At 41.8% G+C, this 25,049-nt stretch overlaps 1 protein-coding gene and 1 long non-coding RNA gene across 2 annotated transcripts in view; one reads left to right on the top strand and one right to left on the bottom strand.

The window, feature by feature from the left end:
- The window catches only part of LOC121917508, a 28,289-nt gene extending 5,201 nt beyond the window's left edge, over nucleotides 1–23,088 (top strand). Inside the window, exons 2-5 of the long non-coding RNA XR_006101048.1 lie at nucleotides 12,885–13,007; nucleotides 16,871–16,987; nucleotides 21,446–21,586; nucleotides 22,892–23,088. This is a non-coding gene — a long non-coding RNA (uncharacterized LOC121917508). The remainder of the gene's footprint in view (nucleotides 1–12,884; nucleotides 13,008–16,870; nucleotides 16,988–21,445; nucleotides 21,587–22,891) is intronic.
- LOC121917507 (protein ANTAGONIST OF LIKE HETEROCHROMATIN PROTEIN 1-like) lies at nucleotides 902–3,197 on the bottom strand. The gene is made up of 2 exons (XM_042443535.1): nucleotides 2,221–3,197; nucleotides 902–1,696 (listed from the first exon to the last, which is right to left on the bottom strand). The coding sequence occupies exons 1-2, from the start codon at nucleotides 2,776–2,778 to the stop codon at nucleotides 1,400–1,402; spliced, it is 855 nt and encodes a 284-aa protein (XP_042299469.1). The 5' UTR covers nucleotides 2,779–3,197; the 3' UTR covers nucleotides 902–1,399.
- Nucleotides 23,089–25,049: the final 1,961 nt, after the last annotated feature.

The following is a 25,049-nucleotide window of genomic DNA, read 5'->3' on the forward strand; positions in this document are numbered from 1 at the left end:
AAGAGCCAGAAAGGGCACAGCTCCAGTACACATATGGTGGCTCTCACATCTCCAAGGATCCTGTCCACATCCTCAGGTTGCACAGAGTGAAGTGTATCCTATTAACATACGACAATCAGAAGCCAAGCTTGCATTCACTGGACCTGTGGTAACTTTAGCATCCAAAAGTAATTTTTTCAACAAGGTGTTGTGGAAATTCTTCACAGCAGGCTGCTGAGTGGTCTATATGTTGTTCTTGTGGGGTGAAGCATAAACAGCCTATAACCATTCAAGACAGCTCTGCTGAGTGTCAGTGTGGAGACACAATGGTAGCAGAAAAGAAAGATTTCTTCACTGCTGCCACCAGCATGGCATATGCTTTCCAGTGAGTTCTGGCCCATGTTTGACTGGACTCTTGCTGAATCTTCTGCCATTGTCACTCTAGTCTCTACCTCACTTGTTTGATTACCAGCACCACTCCCTATCAGATAAGTTCAGTTTGCTCAAGGCTAAATGCCAGAAATGTTGTCTTCCTGGCTTGTTATGTAAATGAACCTGAATAGCCTTTGACAATGGCAAGTAATTGGAGTGGCCCATGCACCCCCCTCTTCAAGGTAACTGTTCGAGGTAAAGGCTTGAACCTCCTTTTGTCTAACGGTAAAGGGGAATTTAAAAATTAATAATAAATCAAAATTACTCTGAGCCCCCTTTCTCGTAATACATCCCAATTATTACTCTGGATTTAAAGCTTCCCTCCCTAGACACGACTGATTGGAGTTGAAGTTTGTTGTTCCACCAGACAGACATGGCTGAACATAGCACAGAGTGGTAATGGAATGTAAAAAATCAGTGTCTTCCCAGAGAAGAGGAACTATTGCAGGTGTATTGAAATGTTGAATAACGATGAACTCATACAAAAAAATTGACATTCGATGTAATGATTTATTGATATACAGTATATACAAACACTTTTCATTGACGCATATTCCAGCCATGACAGTATTTCATAGCCATTTCATAAGTATAAAATTTATGAATTAAAATATGTCACAAAGGCATCTCTTATTCCCTCCCCCAATTTCCTCTCATCATCATCACTGATGTAACGTCGTGGGTCTATAACAAATGTCTCTGGAGAAGTGTTCCTCCCATTTAGAACCTCCCCATTGGTTTCAGTAATGTTGTGGAGAATGCCACCAGCAAGAATTGCTGATGGTAAGTTATCCACTGTGAGATCGAGCCCGCACTGCAGGGCACGAAATCTCGACTTCAATCTCCCAAAGCTTCTCCCCACGATACAACGTGCTTTTGACAGTCTTCTGTTGTACACCCCCTCCCTTTTGCTGTGTCCCACCTTGAAAGGGATCAGCAAGAAAGGTTTTATCGGGTAACCACTGTCTCCAAGCAGAATTGGGCCAACTCATTTTCCAGCAATAGTCACAGTCGGACGCCCGGGTACATAAATTCCAGCCTTCAGTGCATGATAAATGGGGGATTCTTTCAGGAGGAACGTATCGTGATTGGACCCAGCGAACCCGGTGAAAAGGTCCAAAAAAATTCCGTTATGATCACATGTCGCCTGCAGAATCATGGATTGCGTTTGCTTCCGTTTGATGTACTGCGCGCCCTCATGAGCAGGTGCAATTATAGGAATATGACAGCCGTCTATCGCCCCAACCACCTGTGGAAATCCTAGCCGCTCAAAACCAGCCATTACCTAGGGGTGAAACATTAGAAAACATTGTGTCAGTCAGTTACCGTTGAACAGTTACAAAGTAGATGAATGCGGTGATACATTCCAAGCTCCAAAGCAAAATGTGAGGAAGGGGTAATTTCCCTTCCTATTTGTCATCGCTTTCAATGATGCTTGCGAAGAAGGAAGGATGGCTTCTATCCCTCCTATTTTCCTCTTTCATAATTACCTCACACTGAGTTAACCTGCACCTGTAGAAAGTTAGGTCCATACCTTTTAGTTTATCCTGCTATCCATCCAGCCAGCCAGCCAGCCAGCCAGACAGCTATCTCTCTCTTTCTCTCTCAATCCATCTTTCTTTCCTTGCATCTATCTATCTATCTATCTATCTATCTATCCATTCCTTCCATCCCCCTCTTGTTCCTTCCCCCCTCCTCTCTCTCTCTCTCTCTCTCTCTCTCCCTCCAATTGCAATGGAAGTTAACAAATAAAAAAGTAATATCTGGAAACAGCCTACAAAAATCAAAGAGGTAAAATAAATACAAAACCTTTCTGTGGTCTCCAAGGTAGACAGCTCTACGGAGTAGATGTGTCCCCATGCAAAGGAAGACATGAATTATTGCCCTGTAAGCAGTAGACTTGCCCACTCCAAAAAATGTAGCTACTGTTGCATAAGATCCTTTATGGGCAAGGTACATGACGGCCATGGCAATTTGCTTTTCCACAGGGACTGCCTTACGTAGCCTTGTGTCTCTTCGGGTAAGATGAGGACGCAGCTCCTTAACAAGCATATTAAAAATCGCGCGAGGCATTCTGAAAGTCCGTTTCCACATCTCATCAGACCAGACAGTTCTGGCAAAAACATTCCAGTGAACATCAGATTTGGGGTAAATCCACCACCTTCTAGCCATGGGCTGAATGCTCAATTGGGAATTATGATAGTAGAAACGAAGCATGCCATTAAGATCTTCAAGATGTGCAAGCATATCTTCATCATGTTCTCCATTTTCAAATGTGGACATGATTATTTCCCGTTGCTCCATCAAGTGATGCAAAAGCAAGCAAATCAGAGAGAAAAAATTATGAAACTCGCCTAGAGGATCCATGGCTGTGTGAAGGAGGAGAACAGTGGAGCGAAGCGGGAGAACTTGTAAGGCTCAAAAGCTTTTGACGTTTCAGAAAATCGCAGCCTGATTGGTCCTTTCAAAAAAAAGGCGCAAAACACAAGGGGAAATGCTAACGGACGGACAAATGGGAACGACTGGAGACTTACATCGATTTAAATTACCCCGGTTAAAAACTACGTCACTACTAGGTCATTTGATTGACAACCACGAAACCGGTTTAAATCCTACATTATACACCGATTTATGTCTTAAATGGGGACGATCAGCGACATTAAAATCGATTTATAGTGATAAATGGGAACGAAAAATACAGCGATTCGGAAAGCGGGGTAAATAGCGTGGTATTTTAAAACGGATTAAATACAAGCGGTTTATTCTATAGCGATTTAAAACTTAAGTGGGAATGCCCCCTCAGATTCGTAAGTCTCCTGCGGCAGGCCATTTTAAATAATTCACCATGCCTGGGGAGGCTCTGAGTCATAGTGAATCTAAATCACACTAAGTGCTGATCTCTGTCCATGACAATGGAACTATGGAAAGTTCTTCCACACCTAGATCTCCATCATTCAACCCATCACAGAAAACTAAGTCTGGATTGGGACCAGCAAAACAGGTGGTGCCAGATATTATTTGGGAAGAACCAATGGCCATCATAAATGACATGAATTCCTGACCACTCCAGAGAGGTCTGTACATGGATATGCATAACAGTGTAACAAGTTGAGGAGACTTTAATGCCACTGCCAAGACCAACTGAGCCAAATCAGAAAGGGAGACTGTGGCGCTTCAGATTGAGCAGCACACTATTGTGTCCCACCCACCCACCTTTAAGTACACTGACTCAAACCCTGCAGACTAAGGGTAGAACACAAAAGAGATAGGTGAAGGAGATGAAATCCCAATAGCCCACTGCAACTTCACCTCTGCTCCCCAACTCTCACCTGCTGCTGTAAGAGAACTCAGGTAGATACAAGTGGGAAAGGTTAACCCCACATATACACTTCATCCATCCAGGTCTCCATATTGCAAGCCAGCTGAGCATGTTCATCCAGGATCAAGTACTGGATCATAGGTGTGTTTACGTTTACCAACATGGCATTAATCAGCAATATTTTCAGCCTATTGCCAAGGCTATCCATGCTACTTGAAGAGGGCAACAGTTTGAAATCAAACAATACCCTGTGTGGATCCCCCTCTCCCACGATGATAGCACTGTCTTCTGTTAATGATGGATGGTGATAGCACACTACCTCTCATGTTCCCCACCAACTGATACTGAAAGGTATACTGAGTGGATGTAATATATAGCCAGAAATGACTAGCAACCATCAAAGTTACTTCAATTTTCCCACATTTTTAACCTCTCGTATCTTTGCAGAAGTGATTCAACCCTCTCCTATTTTCCTATCTTTTCAATGCTCCAGAATCATCACAAAAATGACTTAGATAGCACCCTCCCTTTTTAGCATTAGCAAGTACATTTCTATACCGCTTATCAGTGCACTTAAGCACTCCCTAAGCAGTTTACAATGTGTAAGCTAATTGTCCCCAGCAAGCTGGGCACTCATTTTAGTGACTTCAGAAAGATGTAAGCCTGAGTCAAGCTTGAGCCCTTGGCTGGTATTGAACTCGTAAACTTGTAGTTTGTGAGTAAGTGGCTGCAGTACAGCCATTTAACCACTGTGTCACCAGGGCTCCTTTTTCAAGTTGTTAAAATATTCTTGGTGAGTTATGGTAGCCTTTCTTCTTCTAGCAACTTTTCTTTGGAATTTCAGTTTGAAAATCAACACTGCAACTTGGATGGCAACCAAAAACACTTTGTCATATTTTAAGGCCTCTGCCATGATGTTTGAATGACTTATGACTGTCAAAAACATAGATGCATCCATTTCTGTCATTATAGATATATTTAATGTGGAGCCCAAAAGGTTGAGATAGAGTCTTGGGTTCCGGGGGGGGGGGGGCTACTGCACTCAAACAATAGCCAAACATTCTGATTTTCCTGTGACCAAGGGAAATCCACCAGAGAACATAAGCTCAGCACTCATGTATGACCTTTGGAGTCCTGCCATAAATCATTCAGTTCACACAATTACTTCACATTGCACAGAGGTGACATTTTCTTGTCACAGTGCTGTGTATAATCTAAAGCAAAAGCCGCAGTTCATTTTCACAATTAGAAATGACCACTTAACTGTGATTGTCCCACACCGAACCCTTGTTGAGCTTGTGTGATGCAATGTCCCAGATTAGTTGAGTGGTCAATGATCAGATACGTAGGTGCCGAAAGCCCTATCAATTATCAATCATTTATTCAGATTGTTGGCTTTTGAACCCATACCACTAACACAGCTGGTCTCAGAATTACTGTTGGAGTCCCCCAGACTCTTAGTTCTGGGGGACTTCAACATCCCCCTTAAGACCAGCTTAACAGGTGCAGCTCGGGAGTTCATGGAAACCATGACTAACATGGGCCTATCCCAATTGGTCGCTGGGCCCACACATTGTGCAGGTCATACACTCGATGTGGTCTTTAGTACCGAACAGGAATATTCGTGGGCAGAGGTTATTAAAACCACCGCCTTGTCATGGACGGATCATTTCCTGGTCAAGACGGAAGAGCCTCTATCTGCCCCTCTGGGGATGGTGGACCCATTAGAATGGTCCGCCCTCGAAGGCTAATGGAACCAATTGGATTCCAAAAAGCCTTGGAGGGTTTAATGGTTGGAAATGCCGGTGACCCTGTTGAAGCTCTGGTTAACACTTGGAACACTGACATTACCAGGGCTATCGACACGATCACTCCCAAGCGTCCTTGCCAACCCACTCTTAACCGGAAGCCATGGTATACACCAGAGCTTTGGGAAATGAAGCGAATTGGCCAACGACTAGAGCGCATCTGGCGAAAAACTCGACTCTTATCTGACAAGACTCACCATAGGAACTTTCTTTGGTCTTATCGGGAGGCAATATGTGCAGCGAAGAGACGTTTCTGCTCTGCACGTATTGCGTCTGCAGAGTCCCGTCCAGCAGAGCTGTTTAGGGTAGTAAGGGAACTGACGCAGGTACCCCCTGTGCAGAACCCTTTACTTAACCCAACAACGGCCTGCTGTGATGCGTTTAACAACTTCTTTGCAGATAAAATTTCTCAGATAAGAGCTGATTTAGACGCCAGTATTGTAACAGAAACAATGGACGAGGTGTCCAGCGATTCCGTTAATGAGATTGTACTGGATCAGCTTCAATCTGTGAGTACCGATGACGTGGACAAGCTCCCTGGTAGAGTGAGGAAAACAATTTGCTCTCTCAACCCTTGCCCATCATGGCTGGCCGTCCGGGGGGGAATGCACTGAGGAAGTTCCTTACGGATATCGTCAATGCATCCTTCAGGGAAGGACATATTCCATCTTGTCTGAAGGAAGCAGCTGTTAGGCCGCTTCTGAAAAAACCTTCCCTGGACCCCCTGGATATGAACAACTATAGGCCAGTCTCTTTGCTACCATTCTTGAGCAAGGTAATCGAGAGGGCAGTCGCTTTTCAACTCCAAGCTGTCTTGGATGAAACCGATTATCTAGACGCATTTCAAACTGGCTTCAGGACAGGCTTTGGGGTTGAGACTGCCATGGTTGCCTTGACCGACGATCTGCGTCTGAGTATCGACAGGGGCAGTGTGACCCTGTTGGTGCTTTTAGACCTCTCAGCGGCTTTTGATACGATAGATCATGGCATCCTCTTGGATCGTCTGAGGGGGGCTGGGAATTGGAGGCACTGCATTGCAGTGGTTCCGTTCCTTTCTCTCAGGTAGATCCCAGAGGGTGCTGCTCGGGGACAGTTGCTCCAGTAAAAGGGAGCTCACCTGTGGGGTTCCACAGGGTGCTATTCTGTCCCCCATGTTATTTAACATCTATATGAAGCTGCTGGGTGAGATTATTTGGAGTTATGGAGCTGGGTGTTATCAGTACGCCGATGACACCCAAATCTATTTCTCCATGCCTCGTTCGTCGGCCTTGAATTCTGATGGCGTCTCCTCTCTCAATGAATGTCTTTGGGCAGTAATGGGCTGGATGAGGAAAAACAGATTGAGGCTGAATCCAGACAAAATGGAAGTGCTCACGGTAGCGGCCCCGAAACCAAGAATTGGGTTGCAACCTCCAGTCCTGGACAGGGTCACACTCTCCGTCAAGGACTGCGTTCACAGTCTGGGGGTGCTCCTTGACTTGTCACTCCTGATGTTGAACCAGGTAAATGCGACAGTCAGGAGCGCCTATTATCAGCTTTGGCTGATACGCCAGCTGCGCCCTTTTCTGGAAGTAAGGGATCTTGAGACTGTTGTGCACGCGCTGGTAACCTCACATCTGGACTTCTGTAATGCGCTCTACATGGGGCTACCCTCGTGCTTGGTCCGGAAACTGCAACTAGTACAGAATATGGCAGCCAGAGTAATTTCTGGAACATCCAGGAGGGACCATATTACCCCGGTTCTAAAGTCCCTCCACTGGCTGCCCATTAGCTTCCGGACCCAGTACAAGGTGTTGGTTATCACCTTTAAAGCCCTAAATGGCTTGGGTCCAAGCTATCTCCGGGACCGCCTTCTCCCCTACAATCCTCCCCGCGCACTCCTCTCCTCTGGGAGAGGCCTACTTCAGCCACAAACATCTAGGCTTTCGACTACCTCCCAGAGGGCATTTTCCATCGTCGCCCCCAGACTGTGGAACGGCCTGCCGGATGAGATCTGTCTACTTACATCCTTAGACAGCTTTAAAAAGGCTGTTAAGACAGATCTCTTCCGGCAGGCCTTCCCGGAATAGAGAACCTGGCCTTAGAAAAACGTCTGGGAAAGATACTGCTGCTACCACTGGTTGCTTGTTGGTATGATGTTGTTGACCTTTTGGTCAGTTTTTAACTTGTATGTTTGTTTGTTGTTGTTTTTTGTTCTGTTTTTTAAATATTGCATTGAATTTAATACTTTTTTAAGGAGGGGAGGGTACCAGGGATTTTATATGTTTTGTATTTTTAACTTTGTTAGCTGCCCTGATTGTTCTCAGAGGGGCGGAATACAAATTATTATTATTATTATTATTATTATTATTATTATTATTATTATTATACCAACACCTGTATAAAGCCTGAACAGAAATGCATGGCCCAGAACTTCTGGTGCTATGTCTATGGTTTGAGAAAAGCTGCAATAGACAAGGGAGTCACTTATATGAACTTTACCACAAATGGCTTCAGCCAGGGGCAAGTGGGATGCAGTAGTAAGTGAATGATATGGTGCAGCAGAGATGACAAGTCAATATGTGGGACAAAGTAGAAATGTTGAGGTGACAAGCATAGGGATAAGAAAAAAAGAAATTATTGAAAGAAATACTGCTCTTTCCCCTAAAAAAAATCCCCATTTGTCTACCTTGTTGTTTTGCATGACCCAGATGTGTAGTTCACTACTACTTCTGGGTAGAAAAGATTAAGAACATAAGGAAATATAGATATTTGCTCCATGCACCTGTAAGAGGGTGGTTATCAGACAGGGCTGCCAGGTGAAATAAGGGACATGAGTAGCACCACCTGCTGAAATTTCCTCTTCTACACAACCATTAAAGGGACAGGAATCCTATCCTTTATTTCACTTGGTAATCTTTGTTTTAGACAGAAATAAATGTTTAAAGGTTTAAGACATCATTGATAAGGAGATGATTGGGTGATTTGTGAGAGATTATTATGAGTCTGCCATAACTATCTCATCAGGGATACTACAACTAACCTATTTATTCTGCCCATCCACATGATGGTAATCAATGTGTCCATGGATTTACACAGCATGAGAGTTCATAGAGGAAGCACTTCATAGATTTTAGAGAGGTAATTCTTCCCAGTAAGACGTAAGTGGAATATTCCTATTTAAAGTAAGAAAGATGTGGAATATTTTAATCCAGGTTTTTTGTTAGACCAGGTGCTAACTTTGCAGGGTTCTGCAAATGACTCTCCTTTCCCCTCCACTCCAAACAAATAACTTTTTAATGCACCTGTCATTTCAAACGTCAGACCCAAGACAGGGTCAAGCTTGGAGCGAAATCAGTCTGCTCTTTCTTTGACCTACCATTCATCACTGCATTTATCCACAACACAGGCACCCCAGCTGGCTCCCGGGTTAAAAAATACACACGCGCACACACTACAATCTGACTAGTTCTAGATGGATCCCATTTCTCTGTTTCAGTGACTTTATTAATAGTGCTCTGAGAAAGCAAGCCAGGGTCCTGATGGACAGCTTTGTACCAGTGTTAACTCACAAAGGGAAAAAAAAAACAGAAAATCCCAGTGCCGGTCAGAATGCTGGAGGGTAAATATGGATTTGAACCACTGAACAGATAAAGTTATTGCATGAGATTCTGTTTCTCCGAAGCCTAGTTTTGTGTATGTGTGTTCATATGAGTAGTGCTTTGAGAAAGCATAATACAGATCAGTAAAGAATACAAATTAGCAGCCCTTCTTTCCTAATCCATACCAACACCTAAAATATTGCTACAGAAAGTGCATGGTTTTGTTTTTGTTTGCCAATGCAAAATGCAATAGGTACATTATCTGGTGACACAAGACAGCAATCCTAAACAAACTGCTTCCAGTTTCTGAGAACAATTCAAGATTCTATTGTTGACCTACAAAGATCTAAATGGACTTGGTCCAGGACTTCTGAAAAACTAACTCCTCTCATATGAAATTTCCCAAGATTTGTGATCCTTAATGAAGCCTGTTGCAAGTCCCATCAGATTGGACTGAAGAGTACATGAACCAGAGCCTCTCTTTTACCATCATTTCAATTACAGGTATGCAAACCTTCAATATTCTGTCTGGTCCTTTGGTTTTAAAACTGGCTTTTCATGGACACTTGAAATCTGCAAAGTAAGGAAGAAAGACTATTCGAGCAATTACCATCCAGTCATCCTCATGTCAGTACCAGGAAAGGGTCTATAACAGAACACTGAACAGCAATTAAAAAGAAGGCCATGACTGTTAAGAGCCAACATAAATTTCTCAAAAACGTGGTAATCTTAAGTCTTTTTAAAAAGAGATATAAGCTTGATAGATGGAGGAAATGCTATTTTATTTATTTGAATGGTTTCTATCCCACCTTTCTCCAGCAGTGGGCTTCAAGGTTGGGGGGAGACGCAGTATATCTTGTTTCAATAAGACTTTTAACAAAGTGCTCCATAATATTCCTGGTAAATGTGGGCTACATGATGCTTCTGTCAGGTGCACTTGTAGATGGTTAATGGAGCAAAATCATAGACTGCTCACCAATAGTTCTTCATTACACTGGAGAGAAGTGAAAAATGGGGTGCTGTTCTTTCTTGGGCCTTGTGTTTTTCAACATGATTGTTAATGAATTGGATGAAGAAATAGATTTTTGTTTCCTCAAATTTGCAGATGACATCCAAATTCAATCCTAGCAGGATGTTCAAAATTCTCAACCATCTCAGCAGAATGGAGAAATTAACAAACTGAATTTCAAGAGTGATAAGTGTAAGGTCTTTAATTTAGCCAGAAAAAAAGAGATGCACAAATATAGGACAGGTGACACCAGGATTTACAGCAGTATATCTCAAGTTAAACATGAGTCAACTGTGTCATGTGGCAGCAAAGAAAAGACTACACTAACAGAAGTACAGATCAAAGGAAATAATAATACCACTCTTATTCAGCATGATTGAAACCTTACCTGGAATACTGATCTGGTTGTGGGATAATGATAAGCTGGAGTGTGTCCAAAGAAGGGCAACTAACATAGTAAGGGGTCTGGAAATCAAATCCCATGAGGAATGGTTGCAGGAAAAATGAGAAGCAATACACTATCTTCAAATAACTAAAGGATTATTACATGGCAGATGGAGTAAGTTTATTTTCTGCTGCTTCACAAAGTAGAACCTGAACCATTGTATTCAAATGTCAAAAAAGGATATTCCAACCCCTTAGAAGAGCTCCTTGACAGTGTAACATACAGTGGAATGGAAGTTTGTGGAAACTTCTTGGCTGAATGTTTTTAAATCTTAAGTATTTGGATTGCTATTTTTTTTTATTTTTTTTTTATTTTATTTTATTTATTTTTTTGGAGATTCCTTAACTTTGAGTTCCTGCTCTGGCAGAGGAGCTGGGCTAGGTAAACCTTAGGTTCCCTTACAATAAAATTGTTTTAAACCTGTTCTTGAATAATATTTTCAGATGTTTTATTGTAGATTGCTTTGGGGGCCATGAGGGAAGAAAAGGAATTAAGTGATAAACAACTATACATAAATCCTTGTATTAAGAAAAAAGCAAGGTGTAAAAGATCATGATGAAGCCCATAGTGGTGGTGATGATGATGATGATGATGATGATGATAGTAGCAGCAATAGCAGTAATGCTCATGGTGTAGCCTTGAAAGTGGCCTGAAATGGACTTTTCTCTTTTGTTACCCCCTGCAGTGGCGTCACTATGGCTGGTGTCACCTGGTGCAGTAACACATGGTGTCACCCTTCCTCATTGAACTTTACACCGTACAGAATCCTTAGTAATGTTTTTTGTACTGATGTTTCTCATAAATCATAATTCCTGCATATCGATGACTGTCATGGTAACAGTTATGAAATAAACCACTAGCAAAATTAAAACTATACCTTTAAATTACAGTATCACACAGACAGCCTCAGTGCATTTTCATGTGATTGAAGTGAAAATTTGGTAAAAGGTGATGGTTTTAAAGAAAATTTAAATAGAATAAAATTTTACTTAAAATAAATAAATAAAATTAAAATGTAATTAAAAAACAAACCAAAACTATGGGACTTCTCCTTTCCCCTTCCACTGAGCATCACCTCACTCACACCATCTCATCAGCATTTTAAAGGGATGCAGGTGAATGCCACACCCCATTTCTATCAAAAAGCAGATGTTTGAGTAGCATAGTGTCACACACACGCTTAGGGTGTCACCTGGTGTGGTTTGAATCCCCCACACACCCTAGTGATGCCACTAACTTAGGCAACCATGGATAGCATTTTGGAAAGGCAATTCCGTTTAGTGAAGGACAAGGAAGAAGGCAAGACACCTGCATAAGACCAATACATTAATTTAGATTAGCTTTTTGTTGTTCTTATGAAGTCCGTATGCATAGTTATGAAGGCAAGGCACACTCCCACACACAGCATGACCCTAATATTTGGTTTTCAGAGGTGTACTGACTCTGAGCATGGAGGTTCCATCCACATTATCATGGCTGTCAGTGGGAAATAGATCTTACATGAGTCTCTGTTTTTTCAGTTTGGTTTGGTGGTTTTAAATCTTTTTAAGTGGCTATTTGGTAGTAAATTCTACCATGAAGTATATGGAAAAATAATTTTGCCTTGAATTTAGAGTAAATTAGTTGATTCTTAATTAATTTATGTTTTAGCTATGTTTGGGTTATTAGAAATGTGCATATATCTTCAGATAGCCACACCAATTATATTACTGCTAAGACAGATGTTAATAATTGTGTATTGCTGCAGTTCTTCATTTACCAAGAGAAACAAATGTCCCAATCAAATTAATACAGTTTACAACTTTGTCATCTCGCTTAGATTCTCAAATACTGGAAAAACATGCCAAATGAGCAAATTGGTTTTCAGTGTAATTGTTTACATGCCTGCTCAGGACAGAGTACGGTCTTTTACTTAGTAGTGCTTACTTTGAAAAACGCTGCATATGATTGGAGCCCCTTTATCCATTTGTTAGCATCTTACAGCAATAGAAACTTAATGTTCTGTTTATTTTCATGTACTCATATGGATCCCATGGTGCCATGTTTTCCACGTGAATCAGAAACATAAGACTCAAGACATTTCACAATAATTCTTGAACTGAGGAGAAGGAACTGTAGCAAATATGGTGGTAATTTATCTATTATAGGATAGCCTTTCACTCAAAAATAGAGTGAAACAGGGTGCAAATATGTATATAATTTGCACAATGAGCCAGCATAGTGTAGTGGTTTAAGTGTTGGACTATGACTCTGGGACCAGGGTTCAAATCCTAACTTGGCCATATTTTTTTTCCCTTCTCATCTGCATCAGCCTCTTGGTGACCGTGTCCAGAGAAAGATGACCAAAATGATGAAGGGTCTAGACACCATGTCTTATGAGGAGAAACTTAAGGAGCTGGACATGTTTTGGAGCTGGAGAAGAGAAGGTTAAGAGGTGATATGATAGCCCTATTTAAGTATTTGAAGAGTTGTCACATTGAGAATGGGGAAAGATTGTTTTCTGTTGCTCCAGAGAATAGGACATGGAACAATGAATGGAAGCTATAGGAAAAGAAATTCCACCTAAACATTAGGAGGAACTTCCTGACAGCAAGAGCTGTTTGACAGTGGAACACACTTTTTTGAAGTGTGATGGATTCTCCATCTTTGGAAGTTTTAAACAGAGGCTGGATGGCCATCTGTGGGGGTGCTTTGATTGGGTCTTCCTGCATGGCAGGGGGTTGGACTGGATGGTCCTTGTGGTCTCTTCCAATTCTATGATTCTATGTTTCTACACATAAATAAACACCATATTTGCTCTAATATACAAGTGCCCTCTCTCTTAATGCCCACTTCAGCAAGAAGGATCAGATGGCCCATACATTCCACTACTAGTCAGAGTAGTCAATATGTAGCTAGATAATTAAGCAATAGTCTTGTACAATCTATTGTACCAGACTGTATTGGTGCATGAGAGCAAGACAGCTGGCAAGATCCGCTTTGGACTATAAACCCAGTGTGCCATGATGTCAAAGTTCACTGCAAATTTCACAAAAGGAATTTTTCACTGCTTCACACAGGGAATTTTGGAAGCCCTGAACTGACTACAGAGTCCACAGCTGAAATCATTCTTTCACCATTTCCCTTTATACCTTCACCAGTCCAGTGACCTTATTACAAATCCTTTGCTTTGATAGAGATTTGGCTTCCTTTCCCCAATTCTTTTAGTCTATACAGGTTTTTGTCTTGTTTTGTTTTGAGATTTCATTATGTTTTGTTTTTTGCTTCTGTGCTTTTTCCTCCATTCTCAAGATGACAGCTATTTTATCACCCACAGCAAGAATGCTGAGCCTGTTGTGTAGGTAAAACATTTGGAGTGGGGGAAAAGAGCATGCGCAGAGCAGAAAAGAGTGCAGAAAAGCCGACAAGCCAGTTTCATAAAAAATGCCGATGTTCTGCTTAGGACACACAAGCACCTGCACCTCTGCCCCCGGCAGTGCTTCCTGAAGACATTCCTATTGTTTTCATTACTATTTGTGACTTGATCATTAATAAATTACTGTATTTCCCCTCATTGGCTCTAGCTACCAGGGGAACAGGCAGGTGCACCATGCTAACAATTAGCCCTTGGTAATGCATACTTGGCAATAAAAAGTTGTCCTCAAGCTGCATAGTCTACCAAGTGGATCGTGTTTCGCTACAAGTAATTAAAGATGGATTTTTGCAAGGTGGGGACCTCAGTGAACATATGGACAAAAAGTTAAGCAATGTGACTCCCCCCTTCCCATACTACACAATTACAGCACTTTGATGCTACTTAAATTGCCATAGCTCCATCCTATAAAAGTCTTTGGTTTGTAGTTTTACAAATTATTTAGATTCATCATCTTAGTAGCTCACTAAACTACAAAACCCAAGATTCCATAGGAAAGAGCCATGGCAGTTAAGGTGGCATCAAAGTGCTATAAATTGCCCAAATGGCACGGAGGTCCAAATCTCTATCTATCTATCTATCTATCTATCTATCTATCTATCTATCTATAGATAATTATTGTATTTATACCCCACTCTTCAGCCACAAAGGCTCACAGAATGGCTTACAATTATTATTATTTTTAAGACGGTTCCCTGCCCTCAGGCTTAAAAGCTGAAAAGATATGACACAGAAGGAGAAAGGATTGGTGGTGAGGAAGCGGATCAGGTCCAGCAGTTCTTTTCTCTCTCTGAGGCCTGGACCAAGGCAGATGGACTGGTGGAAGAGCTCTGCTTCTTAATCTAGGCCTGATGGAGCTGGGCCTGCATCTCTCCCTCCATGGCCAGATGGCACCAGATGAACGCGATTGAGGGCTCTTCTTCTTAGTCCTGGCCAGGCCCAATGGAGCTAAATACTCTAAATAAATAAATAAATAAATAAATAAATAAATAAGCACTTGGAGGATTCTTACCAAAACCTGAGTCTGGTGTTTAGTCATCCACTCTAAGTAAACATACAAGGAGTGGAAGCACCCTAGTCTCAACCCGTCCATAATTATACCCATGACTACTCTTTCCATTTAGAAACAGAAGGGGCATTTTTTTCAATTTATGGTGACCCTAAGGTAAACTTGTCATGGGCTTTCTTTTTGCAAGATTTGTTCAAATAAGGTTTCCATTACCTTCCCTTGAAGCTGAGAGCATGTGAGTTTTCCAAGGTTACCCAGTGGGTTTCATGCCAAGCTGGGAATGTAGCTTTGCAAGTGCATTCATTGTCAGTTCAACTGTCCACTAAGTCAATGGGGACCACAAATGGATTATACCACCACAGCATAGTTGTAAGCGTGTAAACCATAAGGATGGGGGACCAGTTTAGCTTCTCTAGGAAGGTTCTGTTAAATTATGGTGATCCCATAAGAGTTTTCTTAGGAAAGAAAAGGAATACTCATTGCTGGTTTTGCCAGTTTCTTCTTCTGAAATACAGCCTAAAGAATCTGCTATTCGTTGATGGTCTCCCATCCAAATACTAAGCAGGGCTAACCCAACATAGCTTCCAAGATTAGATACGATGTGGTTTATTTAGGGTATTTAGAGCCCTGAGTAGTTAATTTTGACATGCAGGTGCTCATTGTTATCATCTTCATCATCACTCCCCCATGGGAAAGTCCTAAAATGTAGGCAGCACTATTGATCTGTATCATCAAACAAATTCTAACAATTTTCATCTCCACAAAGAGTCGATCTTTTATAGAGCTTATGGGACTTAACTGCCTCATAATCTTTGATAAGAAAAAAAAGTGATGGCACATGAAGCTGTAGGTCCACTCTCCACTATTCCACTGCTAAATGGATATCTTAGAACACATGACAAACATCTGGGATCTGCCAGATAATAATATTCAACACCTAACTGTGAAACCTACCTGGCCTTTTTAGGGTTTTTGGGGTATTTTAAATATTTTTATTCATATAAGCAAGGATGGAAATAATATTTGAAAATATTTGAAAAATTATTTTAAAAACATGTTTTTCCAGTGTCAAGAAACTGTGATGAGAAGAATCCTGAAATGGCAAGAATCTTTGCAGTTTGGGACTAATCCTGTGCAACATTCACACTTGGTTGTTTACAGAGAAAATAGCATTTTGTCATGCAGAATTATATTTCTACACATAAATATTATTTCCCATGCAGAAAAATATATTTTCTGCACAGAAAATACTGTAAGTGGGGACTTATTCTGTGTAAAATTCTTATATGGTGATTTGCCTAGAAAACAGCAGTTCTGCCAATTGGTCCTGAATTGTGAATGGGGTTTGAGCAGTGTGCAGCTTTTGAAACATTTCTGACAGTGAACAGAAAATTGTTAAAATTACTCATTTCTTCCTTTGAGAAGAAATTTGGTGAAGAATTACATACCTACATATAACAAATAATTACAATACAGTGGTACCTCGGGATACGAAATACCCAGGTTACGAAATTTCCGGGATACGAAAAAATCCCATTGGAAATAATTGTTCCGGGTTACGAATTTATTTCGGGTTACGAAAAAAAATTTTGGTGCTTTTCGGCGCTTTTTCGCACGAAACGCGGCTTTTCCCCATTAGCGCCTATGGCAATTCGGCTTACGAAGGCTTTTCGGGTTACGAAAGCGGCCGCGGAACGAATTAATTTCGTAACCCGAGGGAGCAGTGTACATAAAATTGACTATTTTTTCTGTAACACATCTAAGAATTTTGTTAATAATTCTTTTTTAATTTTTGTGCTGTAATACTTTATTTAATTAATTAATTTATATGTATCATTTCTTGATTAACTTATTTCTTTATCTCCACCTCCTGAAGGACGAATTGAAGCACCTAGTTTGGGCTCTACAGGCTAATGGTTACTCCAGTTCAGACATCAGAAGGGCTGTCAGAAAAACCCACAGGAGTGAAGATGAACAACCACCTAAAAGGAAGGTATTTTTATCATACATCAAAGGGGCCACAGACAGAATAGGGAAACTGGTGAAGAAGCACAACCTCCAAATGGTCTACAAACTGACCAAGAAAATCCAGCAAATGTTTCGCTCAGTGAAGGACAGGAGAGACTGTCACGGCCGCAAGAGTTTACTGCATACCGTGCAGCTGTGGACAAGTGTAAATAGGGACCACCAAATGCAGTGTTCAAATACAAATCAAGGAACATGAGAAACAGTGCAGACTGGGTCAGCCAGAAAAATCGGCAGTAGCAAAACATGTTATAAACCATCCTAGGCATAAAATGCTATTTGTAAACACTGAAATTCTGGATCATGCCAACAACTATCAGATCAAAATGCACAGGGAAGCCAATGAAATTCACAAACACCTAGATAACTTCAACAAGAAAGAAGAAACCCTTAAAGTAAACAAAGTTTGCTTACCAGTCCTGAAAGACACCAAAATCAAGACCCAGCAAATGCAAATGGAAACCACCCAGGGTCAGGGGTTTTCCCAGCAGACAATGGATCACTAATTAAATAGATACAAATCCTCATTGCAGAGGTCTTGTCATTCAACAACAGACCAACACAGAGATAAACATGCAAATCATTTCTCTCAACCAAGGGTCACACAGTATACAGTCAGCCCTTCTTATACACGGATTTTTTTATACACTGATTCAAGCATACACGGTTTGAAAATGTTCAAAAGAAGTACTGTATAAATTTTGAATATCAAACCTTGATTTTCCATTTTTTAAAAGGGACACCATTTTGCTGTGTCATTATATTTAATGGGACTTGAGCATACATGGATTTTGTTATACACGGGGGATCTTAGAACCAAACCTCAGCGTATAACAAGGGTCCACTGTATATACTTTACTCACTTCCATGCCAGCATTCTCTGAAGATGTGGCTACAGAGGCTGACGAAACATCAGTAATAAACTCATCCAGAACATGGCCACATAGACCAAAAAAACCACAAAAATCTAAGTACATATTTTCTCTGGCATTTTATACATTTCTAGTCTGCTGGTATTTTAAAACTTCTTACATCCTTACCACTGCATTATGTCAGCTATTATCAATATTAAAGAATCCACTGAAGGTAAGGTGATGGGACACAGTAGTACCAATGCCACCATTTTTTTTAAAAAATGCTCAAATTAAGCTAGAGCATGATGGAGATACTTTTTTTAGATCACAACTCCTGGAGTCGCCCAGCCAGTATGACCACTGGTATGCTGCATGAAGAAGTTTGGAAGCGGATCCCCAAAAGTTACTTTTCTAAGCTCTGGGGCATAACTGTGGAAGAATAAGTAAACTACAAACTCCTATTGCCCTTACTTTCAAAAGATTGTAAGAAAAGATTCAACACTCACAGCAAGCTTATGGATGAGGTCATGCAGATGCAGGATCAAAGGTGGTACAGGGCTGCTGCAGAGCACAGTAGGAGCCAGCAGAAGTTGAGCACTGGAGATTAATTTCTTGGCTGGCTAGAGCCAAGGTTTAATAGCAGCCTGGGAGAGAACAGTGATTGAGTTCACTGCAACTGGAACCTACAGTTCAGGTCAGACAAAAGCTGGGGGGGGGGGGAGGTTTTCTGTGTCTCTCTTGCAAAACCTGAACCTAATGGCTTAACAATGTGGTGCAGCCACAAGAATCATTATGGGAGCGACTACTAGTGAGGCTCTTGCCGCTGAGCTGGGGCAGAGGGTAGAAGCAAGAGAACACACCTTATGTTCTTGGCAGTTACCATTTAACTAAAAATAAATATGCAAGACCAGAAGAAAGCACAGAGTCAAGAGAGAAAGAAAGAAGAAAATATGTATACTTTTATAGGGTAGCAAACAACAACAAAAATGTTGTAATGTACCTAGTAGGGCAATAGAGCAGGGCATTTTTTTAAGGAAAGAAAGCTATAGAAGAAGGTTCTACTCTCTCTCTCTCTCTCTCTCTCTCTCTCTCTCTCTGAGACACTGCAAGATCATCTTTTACTCTCAATACACTGCACAGCTATAGTAGTCTATTCAAAGGATTTGCAACTCAGTTGGAACTCAGTGAGGTACTTTAAATGTTCTGCTAGACAGTTACTGTGTTGCAGTTCAAAAGAGTACACAAGAACAGCCATGCAAAGAATACGAAATACCTCACCAAACTACAAATCCCAGAATTCTGTAGTCTGGAGCCATGTTAAAAAAAGCGGTATCAAACTGCTGTAAGTGTGTAGTGAAGAAGGCACACACTAAGCACATGAAACCCTGGAAAAGAGGGGGGAAATGATATGACTTCTAGTAGAGGTGGGGAAAGAGTAGAATAATGTCTAGAATGAAAAGCATTGCAACACATTTATTCAAAATAGAGTTTACATTGAAAAGGGATACCATTATATGGATGTCCTCTGTTTTCATAGGCCCTATTATATTGGGGGTAAGTCAGCTAGAAGAATGAATGGGATAGAATGGAATGTGGTGGCTTAGTGGTTAAGACACCAATTCTGATGATTGGAAGATCAGAAGGTTGGAAGTTTGAGGCCTGGGTGCTATATGATAGGATGAGCTCCCATCACTAGTCCCAGCTTCTGCCAACCTAGCAGTTTGAAAGCATGCAAAATCCAAGAAGATAAATAGGTATCACTTCTCAGTAGGAAGGTAACAGTGTTCAGTGCTGCAGTCATGCTGGCCACATGACCACCAAAGCAGTCCTTGGACAATGCTAGCTCTTCGGCTTAGAAACAGAGATGAGCACTGCCCTTATAGTCGGTTATGACTAGACATTCATGTCAAGGGACTACCTTTACCTTTAAGCTAGAAGTGGAAAGCCAATGAAAGCAAGATTATGAATGCTGGAAAAATCCACATAGCATAAGATCCACATAGCTTCAGACCAGCACTTTGGGCCAGATGGAGGACAGATTTGGGGCCTAGTGTCTGCATGATGCATGCCCTGGGTCCACCCCCAGGGTGCCATGTTGCCATGCACCACTCCACATGGCACGTGGCATTACAGCACTCCTCCAGCACTGCCAAAGGAGCTCCATAATGCCGCAGCGCCATGACTATTGCTCCCTTTCTGGGGTGCAAAAAGGAGTTGCTTTTTGCGGCTCCTTTTTGCACCCTGGAAAGGCCAGATCGAGGCCCTGGTGTGTGGTTGCCACAGCCCTTGTCTGGCTGGAAAAGGGGTGTCTGGAGGCCGCACCATTGGGGCCTTTTGCATAGCCCCTTAGCCCCATTTTGAGTCTGGTTCCAAATACAGTAGTTGCAAATAAGCCACACTGAAATAAATGGGAGCAATTTATGACAAAATGTTCGTATTGACTTCAAAGGTACTTAAGTGCAGCTTTTCTATGGGTGTACACTATATGGACAAGTTAATAGGTGGACAAGATGGAAGATTATCACACTCCCTGATGGGATAAAGTCAAATTTACATTTAAAACAGGTATTATCGCACTCAACTAGAGCCAGGTGAATACAACCTGTCTGCAGCTTAGACCCCATCCATGCTTATCCAGAGGCTTTTCAAAAATGGTAAGCTCCAATTTTTCAAAAGCCTCCAGATAAGCACGGCTGAGGTCTGGGCTGCAGACGGGTTGCACTCGCCCAGCCCAGGCTGAGTGCAATAACACCTACTTTTAAATTTAAATTCAAGTGTATCCCTTCAGGGATAAGTCAGTTTAAATGGAGTGCAATAATCTCCTTAGTCTCTTCCCCACAAGCTTGCTCACTACTTCACACCTAGGATAACAGGCTGGAATCCTGTTAGTGGCAGACATGTGTCTTTCTTTGAACAGAGTGCAAGAAGCTATTTTCTAGCCCCTTGCACCATGCTCAAAACCTCCCTTCCAATTTACCAAACCCTGTGAAACCACTGCTCCAGAGAGAGAGGGAGAGGGGGCTACCTACATCCTCATGCAGTTTGTGTGTGAGAGAGGCAAAGGAACAACAATGTTGTTTTTCTTCAGAATCTATCTGTACCAAACTGCAGGGGAGACAAAGAAATAACCCCTGCTGTCCAGTCACCACCTTCTCTCCCCACTCCTCCTCCTTCCCAGCCAATTAATGGCAGCAGCTCCACAAGGTTTGGTTGCTGTGACAGGGAGGAAAAGCATGGAGCTATGAGCCTGGAACAGCTGTGCTCCTTGCATCCCATGCAGGATCTCAAGCACTGTTTTCTGCAGACTGTAAATGCATGTAACATGTCTATCAAACAGTAATTAAGAACAGCAACTATTAGGTGAAAATCCAGGTCGTTAGATTAGCCATCTAGGAAAGAGGAACAAATAGCACATGCAAATGAAGTATACAAAGAAGTTAAGGCTAGTGGGAGGAGGCAAAAAGAGGAGATAGAAGGGAAGAATTTGAAAACTTCAAAATGAAAGCCAGCATTCCAACCAATTATAGAATAGATTACTAGTAGCGACAAATGATGTTATGGTCTGTTCACAGTTATCTCCAATGAGGCTATCATATCAAGAAAGAAAAGAAAAGAAGTAAGAACCTAAGGATGAGTCCAATATTCTGTTCTCATAGTGGGTGGCCCGTGCCTGGAGAAGCCAACAATCAGGAAACAGCAGCATAATACCAGAGGTGGGTTACCTCTTCCTAACTTCACAAGAAAGAAATTGGAATTAGGAAAAAGGAAAATTAAGAATTAGTTCCCCTCATACAGACTAGTCTCCTGTGTACAAGCTGAATAGCTGGCTATCCATTCTCCAAAACTGCTTATGGCTTTTGTTCCCAAAAGTGCATTTCCAAAGACTGGCAGACTTTTGTTTTGAGTGGCCATTGACATTGTGCTTTTTCCTTTCCATTTCTCCCTGGGGGGAAAATGACTTTTAAAAATGGCATATTGGGATGTAACTCAATGGCAGAGGGAGCAGCAACCTATATTTCTTTAGGATGCCAAGATTCTGATGCCAAAGTGCCTCCTAGGACTGGACTACCACTCGCACTGTAATTAAATTGAATCTACTCCTTGGCTAGGCTTTGTCCCTGAACAATACTACCATTTGAGAAATGCATTCTCAGGACACTCATATATCACCCAGGCAAACTCTGTGTCCATGATGTATTGGTGTAATGCATCATCAGAGTGCACTCTCACTCTAAAGATGTATGGGCATTGTAGATCATGGAGTTGAGACGGAGTCGTGATCTACTACTCAGAAGATGGCACCAATCTTGACTAGGCTGGGCCAGGCCTTAAAAAAGGAAGGTTGGCATCTAAAACAACAGTACTGACATAAAAGGAGCTTAAGAGTGCAATATGTATGTATGTTATGAATGTAAGTATGTATATTTTTATGTGTGAATATATGTCAATGCCAGCCAGTGGCTCAGACATCAATAGGATGATGATTTCCCTCCAGGGTTTAGTTTGAATTTTAAGAGATCTGCTCAAGGTGCTGAACTTATTTGAAGGTTGGAGTTCAGCATCTTGGACATTTCTCTTACTGTTCAGACTAAGAATAGATTCACTGCCATGTGGCATGGGAGCCACGAGCTGGCCACCATTGCACATATATATTTTGAACCACATATCTACACATGTAGAAACATATCTTACAACAGCGTATTCTGGTCACCTTTCAGTGCCATAGTACCAAAAACTTGCAATCTAACTCATGTTATGAGTATCAGATGAGAGCTTCTACAGGAAGAAGGAAAACAGAAATCTTTCCTTAAAAGCCTGCTACAATAGGCTTTCCCTCTTCATTAGATATCTATTAGCTATTCCATCAGGCTGCAGAATCTTGCGATATTATAAATTTATTTTTTCTTTTACCTCCCTATCCCATTTTCTTTTTGTGTTATGTCATTTTAGATTATAAACATGCACCTGTATCCTAGATCAGCTGTTTAGCTATGTAACTATCTTAATTATGTGACTAGGCAACATCTCAATCCTGCTTTACCAAGCAGCAGCTACTGCAAGCAACAGAGACCTGTTCTTCTGTTGACTGAGATTAAACCGACTGACTTTTCCACACCTCTCCCATGAACAATCTTTGTTATGACTATTGGAAGCAGGATCCCTCCCAAAATTCCTCCTCATACTGAATTTCCCTCATGAGACTGACAGAAGATACCATCACCCACAGTGACTGCTGTCTGGCAAATCAGAAATGAAGGACTTTAACAATCCCTGCATTTTCCCTACACTATTGAAAAGACAGGGATCATTAATACGAATCAGTTATGAATGTGTAACTCAACATTACATATTCATAACTGTGATTGTGAACTCCAGCCTTGGTGTCATTAAGTAAATAAACCCTGTCAAAAACATCAACTATCATGAGAATTTTTACATTTTGTAACTTTTTAATGAAAATTTCGGGGGGGGGCATTGTATTTGGCTCAAGCACATTTTTTTGTATTGAAAACATTGGGATTTGGGACAAAAAATGGGATTTTGAGCAAAAACAAATTCTGAAATGTGAAATGCATGGAGTTAGATCTAATTGAGATTATTGGGTGCTGGAGCAGTTCCCAAAATAGGGGGGGGGGGGGGGCACATCTTTCTGCATATGTGTGGCCTTTTCTAAGAAGTGTGGTATAAAATATAAAGAAAAAGAGGTTATATTCAGCCCTGCAATTTCCATGAGACTTTGAATAGCCTGATCCCATAACTCTAACATTTCACAGATGATAACCAGGACATGTGTGACCAAGCAACAACAGAGTATCATTAAGATAATAAACATTATTACTGAGAGAGTTCACACAGGCTAGAAGAGGCTGCAGCAGTCCACTTTTCCCTATGCCTAATGGGAAGGGCAGGATCCCACTCCTTCCTCACCCCTCCTCTCTACTGAGTTAATTGACTGCAAACTACTTTTGTACTTTGAACTTAGGCCCTGTACAGACTGGCCTAAAAGGCCAGCCTGAGGATGGAGTTGGGGCGTCGCATTCAGATGATACATGCCCTGACTCCACCTGAGTGTGCCAGGACATGGTGTGCAGTGTCATGACGCTCCTCCTGCACTGTGTCCATATGACACAGCACTGAAGGAGTGCCATATAGCCATGCTGCAGCAGCTATGACGCCCTTTCGAGGGTGCAAAATGGAGCTGCTTTTTGTGGGGCCTTTTTGCACTCTCGAAAGGCCGGATTGGGGCTGCAGTGTGAGGTTGCCATGGCTCCGATCCGGCTAGGAAAGGTGTGGTGGCCCACCGCCCCTTCGGGGCAATCTGTCAAGCCCCTTAGTTTGCAGAAAATGAAGTACGCTGAGTACAAAGGGGGGAAAGGGGGAGAGGGTAGAAGAAACTGGGTCATTTTTAAAGCAGCTGAAAAAGTAGGATAACAGAGGGTTAGTTGGGACTCTCTTTGCTACACTGGGTCATATAGTTTTAATAGATATTTTAATTGTAATATATTTAATCCTGTTTTAAGGGGGGGAATTTGGGACACAATGTTGTAAATGTGGATTTTAATGTGTTGTGAGCTGCTTTGATTGTCTCGTCACAGAAAAGCAGGATACAAATAAAAGTTTTATTTATTTATTTATTTATTTATTTATTTATGTGATCCTGTGTATTTTTACTGAGGGCCCATTCACACTACATCTTAACCTGGGCTACAATCTGATTTAAATGAGGGTCCTTCATACTTGCGCCAGGGTTTTCCTACCCGATTCGGGGTGGAGCGGTGTAAATCCCTCATAACGCAGGGCTTTTTGCCATGGATTTTCTTGCGGTTCTTTTCAAAAGAACCAGTTTTTTGCCAATGGGAACTTGAAAATCATTCCCATCTGATTCTTTCCTTCCTCCTCCTCCCCCTTAGCCACCCCTGTTCTTGCCTCCCTCCAGCCACCTCTGTTCGCCACCCCCAATCTTGCCTGCGTTCGTCCCCTTCGCCCTTCTCCTCCTCCTCTTCCTCTCCCTCCCTCCTCTGTCACCCCGATCTTACCTGTGTTCGCCTCCTCTGTCCTTCTCCTTCCTCCTCTTCTTCCCTTCTCTGTCACCCTGATCTTACCTGCATTCACCCCCTCCACCCCTCTCCTTCCTCCTCTTCCTCTCCCTCCCTCCTCTGTCACCACGATCTTGCC

Source organism: Sceloporus undulatus, unplaced genomic scaffold (genome assembly GCF_019175285.1).
Source record: "Sceloporus undulatus isolate JIND9_A2432 ecotype Alabama unplaced genomic scaffold, SceUnd_v1.1 scaffold_21, whole genome shotgun sequence".
Taxonomy (NCBI): Eukaryota; Metazoa; Chordata; class Lepidosauria; order Squamata; family Phrynosomatidae; genus Sceloporus; species Sceloporus undulatus.

What these genes read in the sequence shown, in the direction of transcription:
- LOC121917507 (XM_042443535.1), bottom strand. Translation starts at nt 2,778, where the DNA reads ATGGATCCTCTAGGCGAGTTTCATAATTTTTTCTCTCTGATTTGCTTG. An exon ending in ACCTTGGAGACCACAGAAAG is followed by an intron (nt 1,697 to 2,220) that starts GTTTTGTATTTA and finishes TTTCACCCCTAG; the next exon opens with GTAATGGCTGGTTTTGAGCG.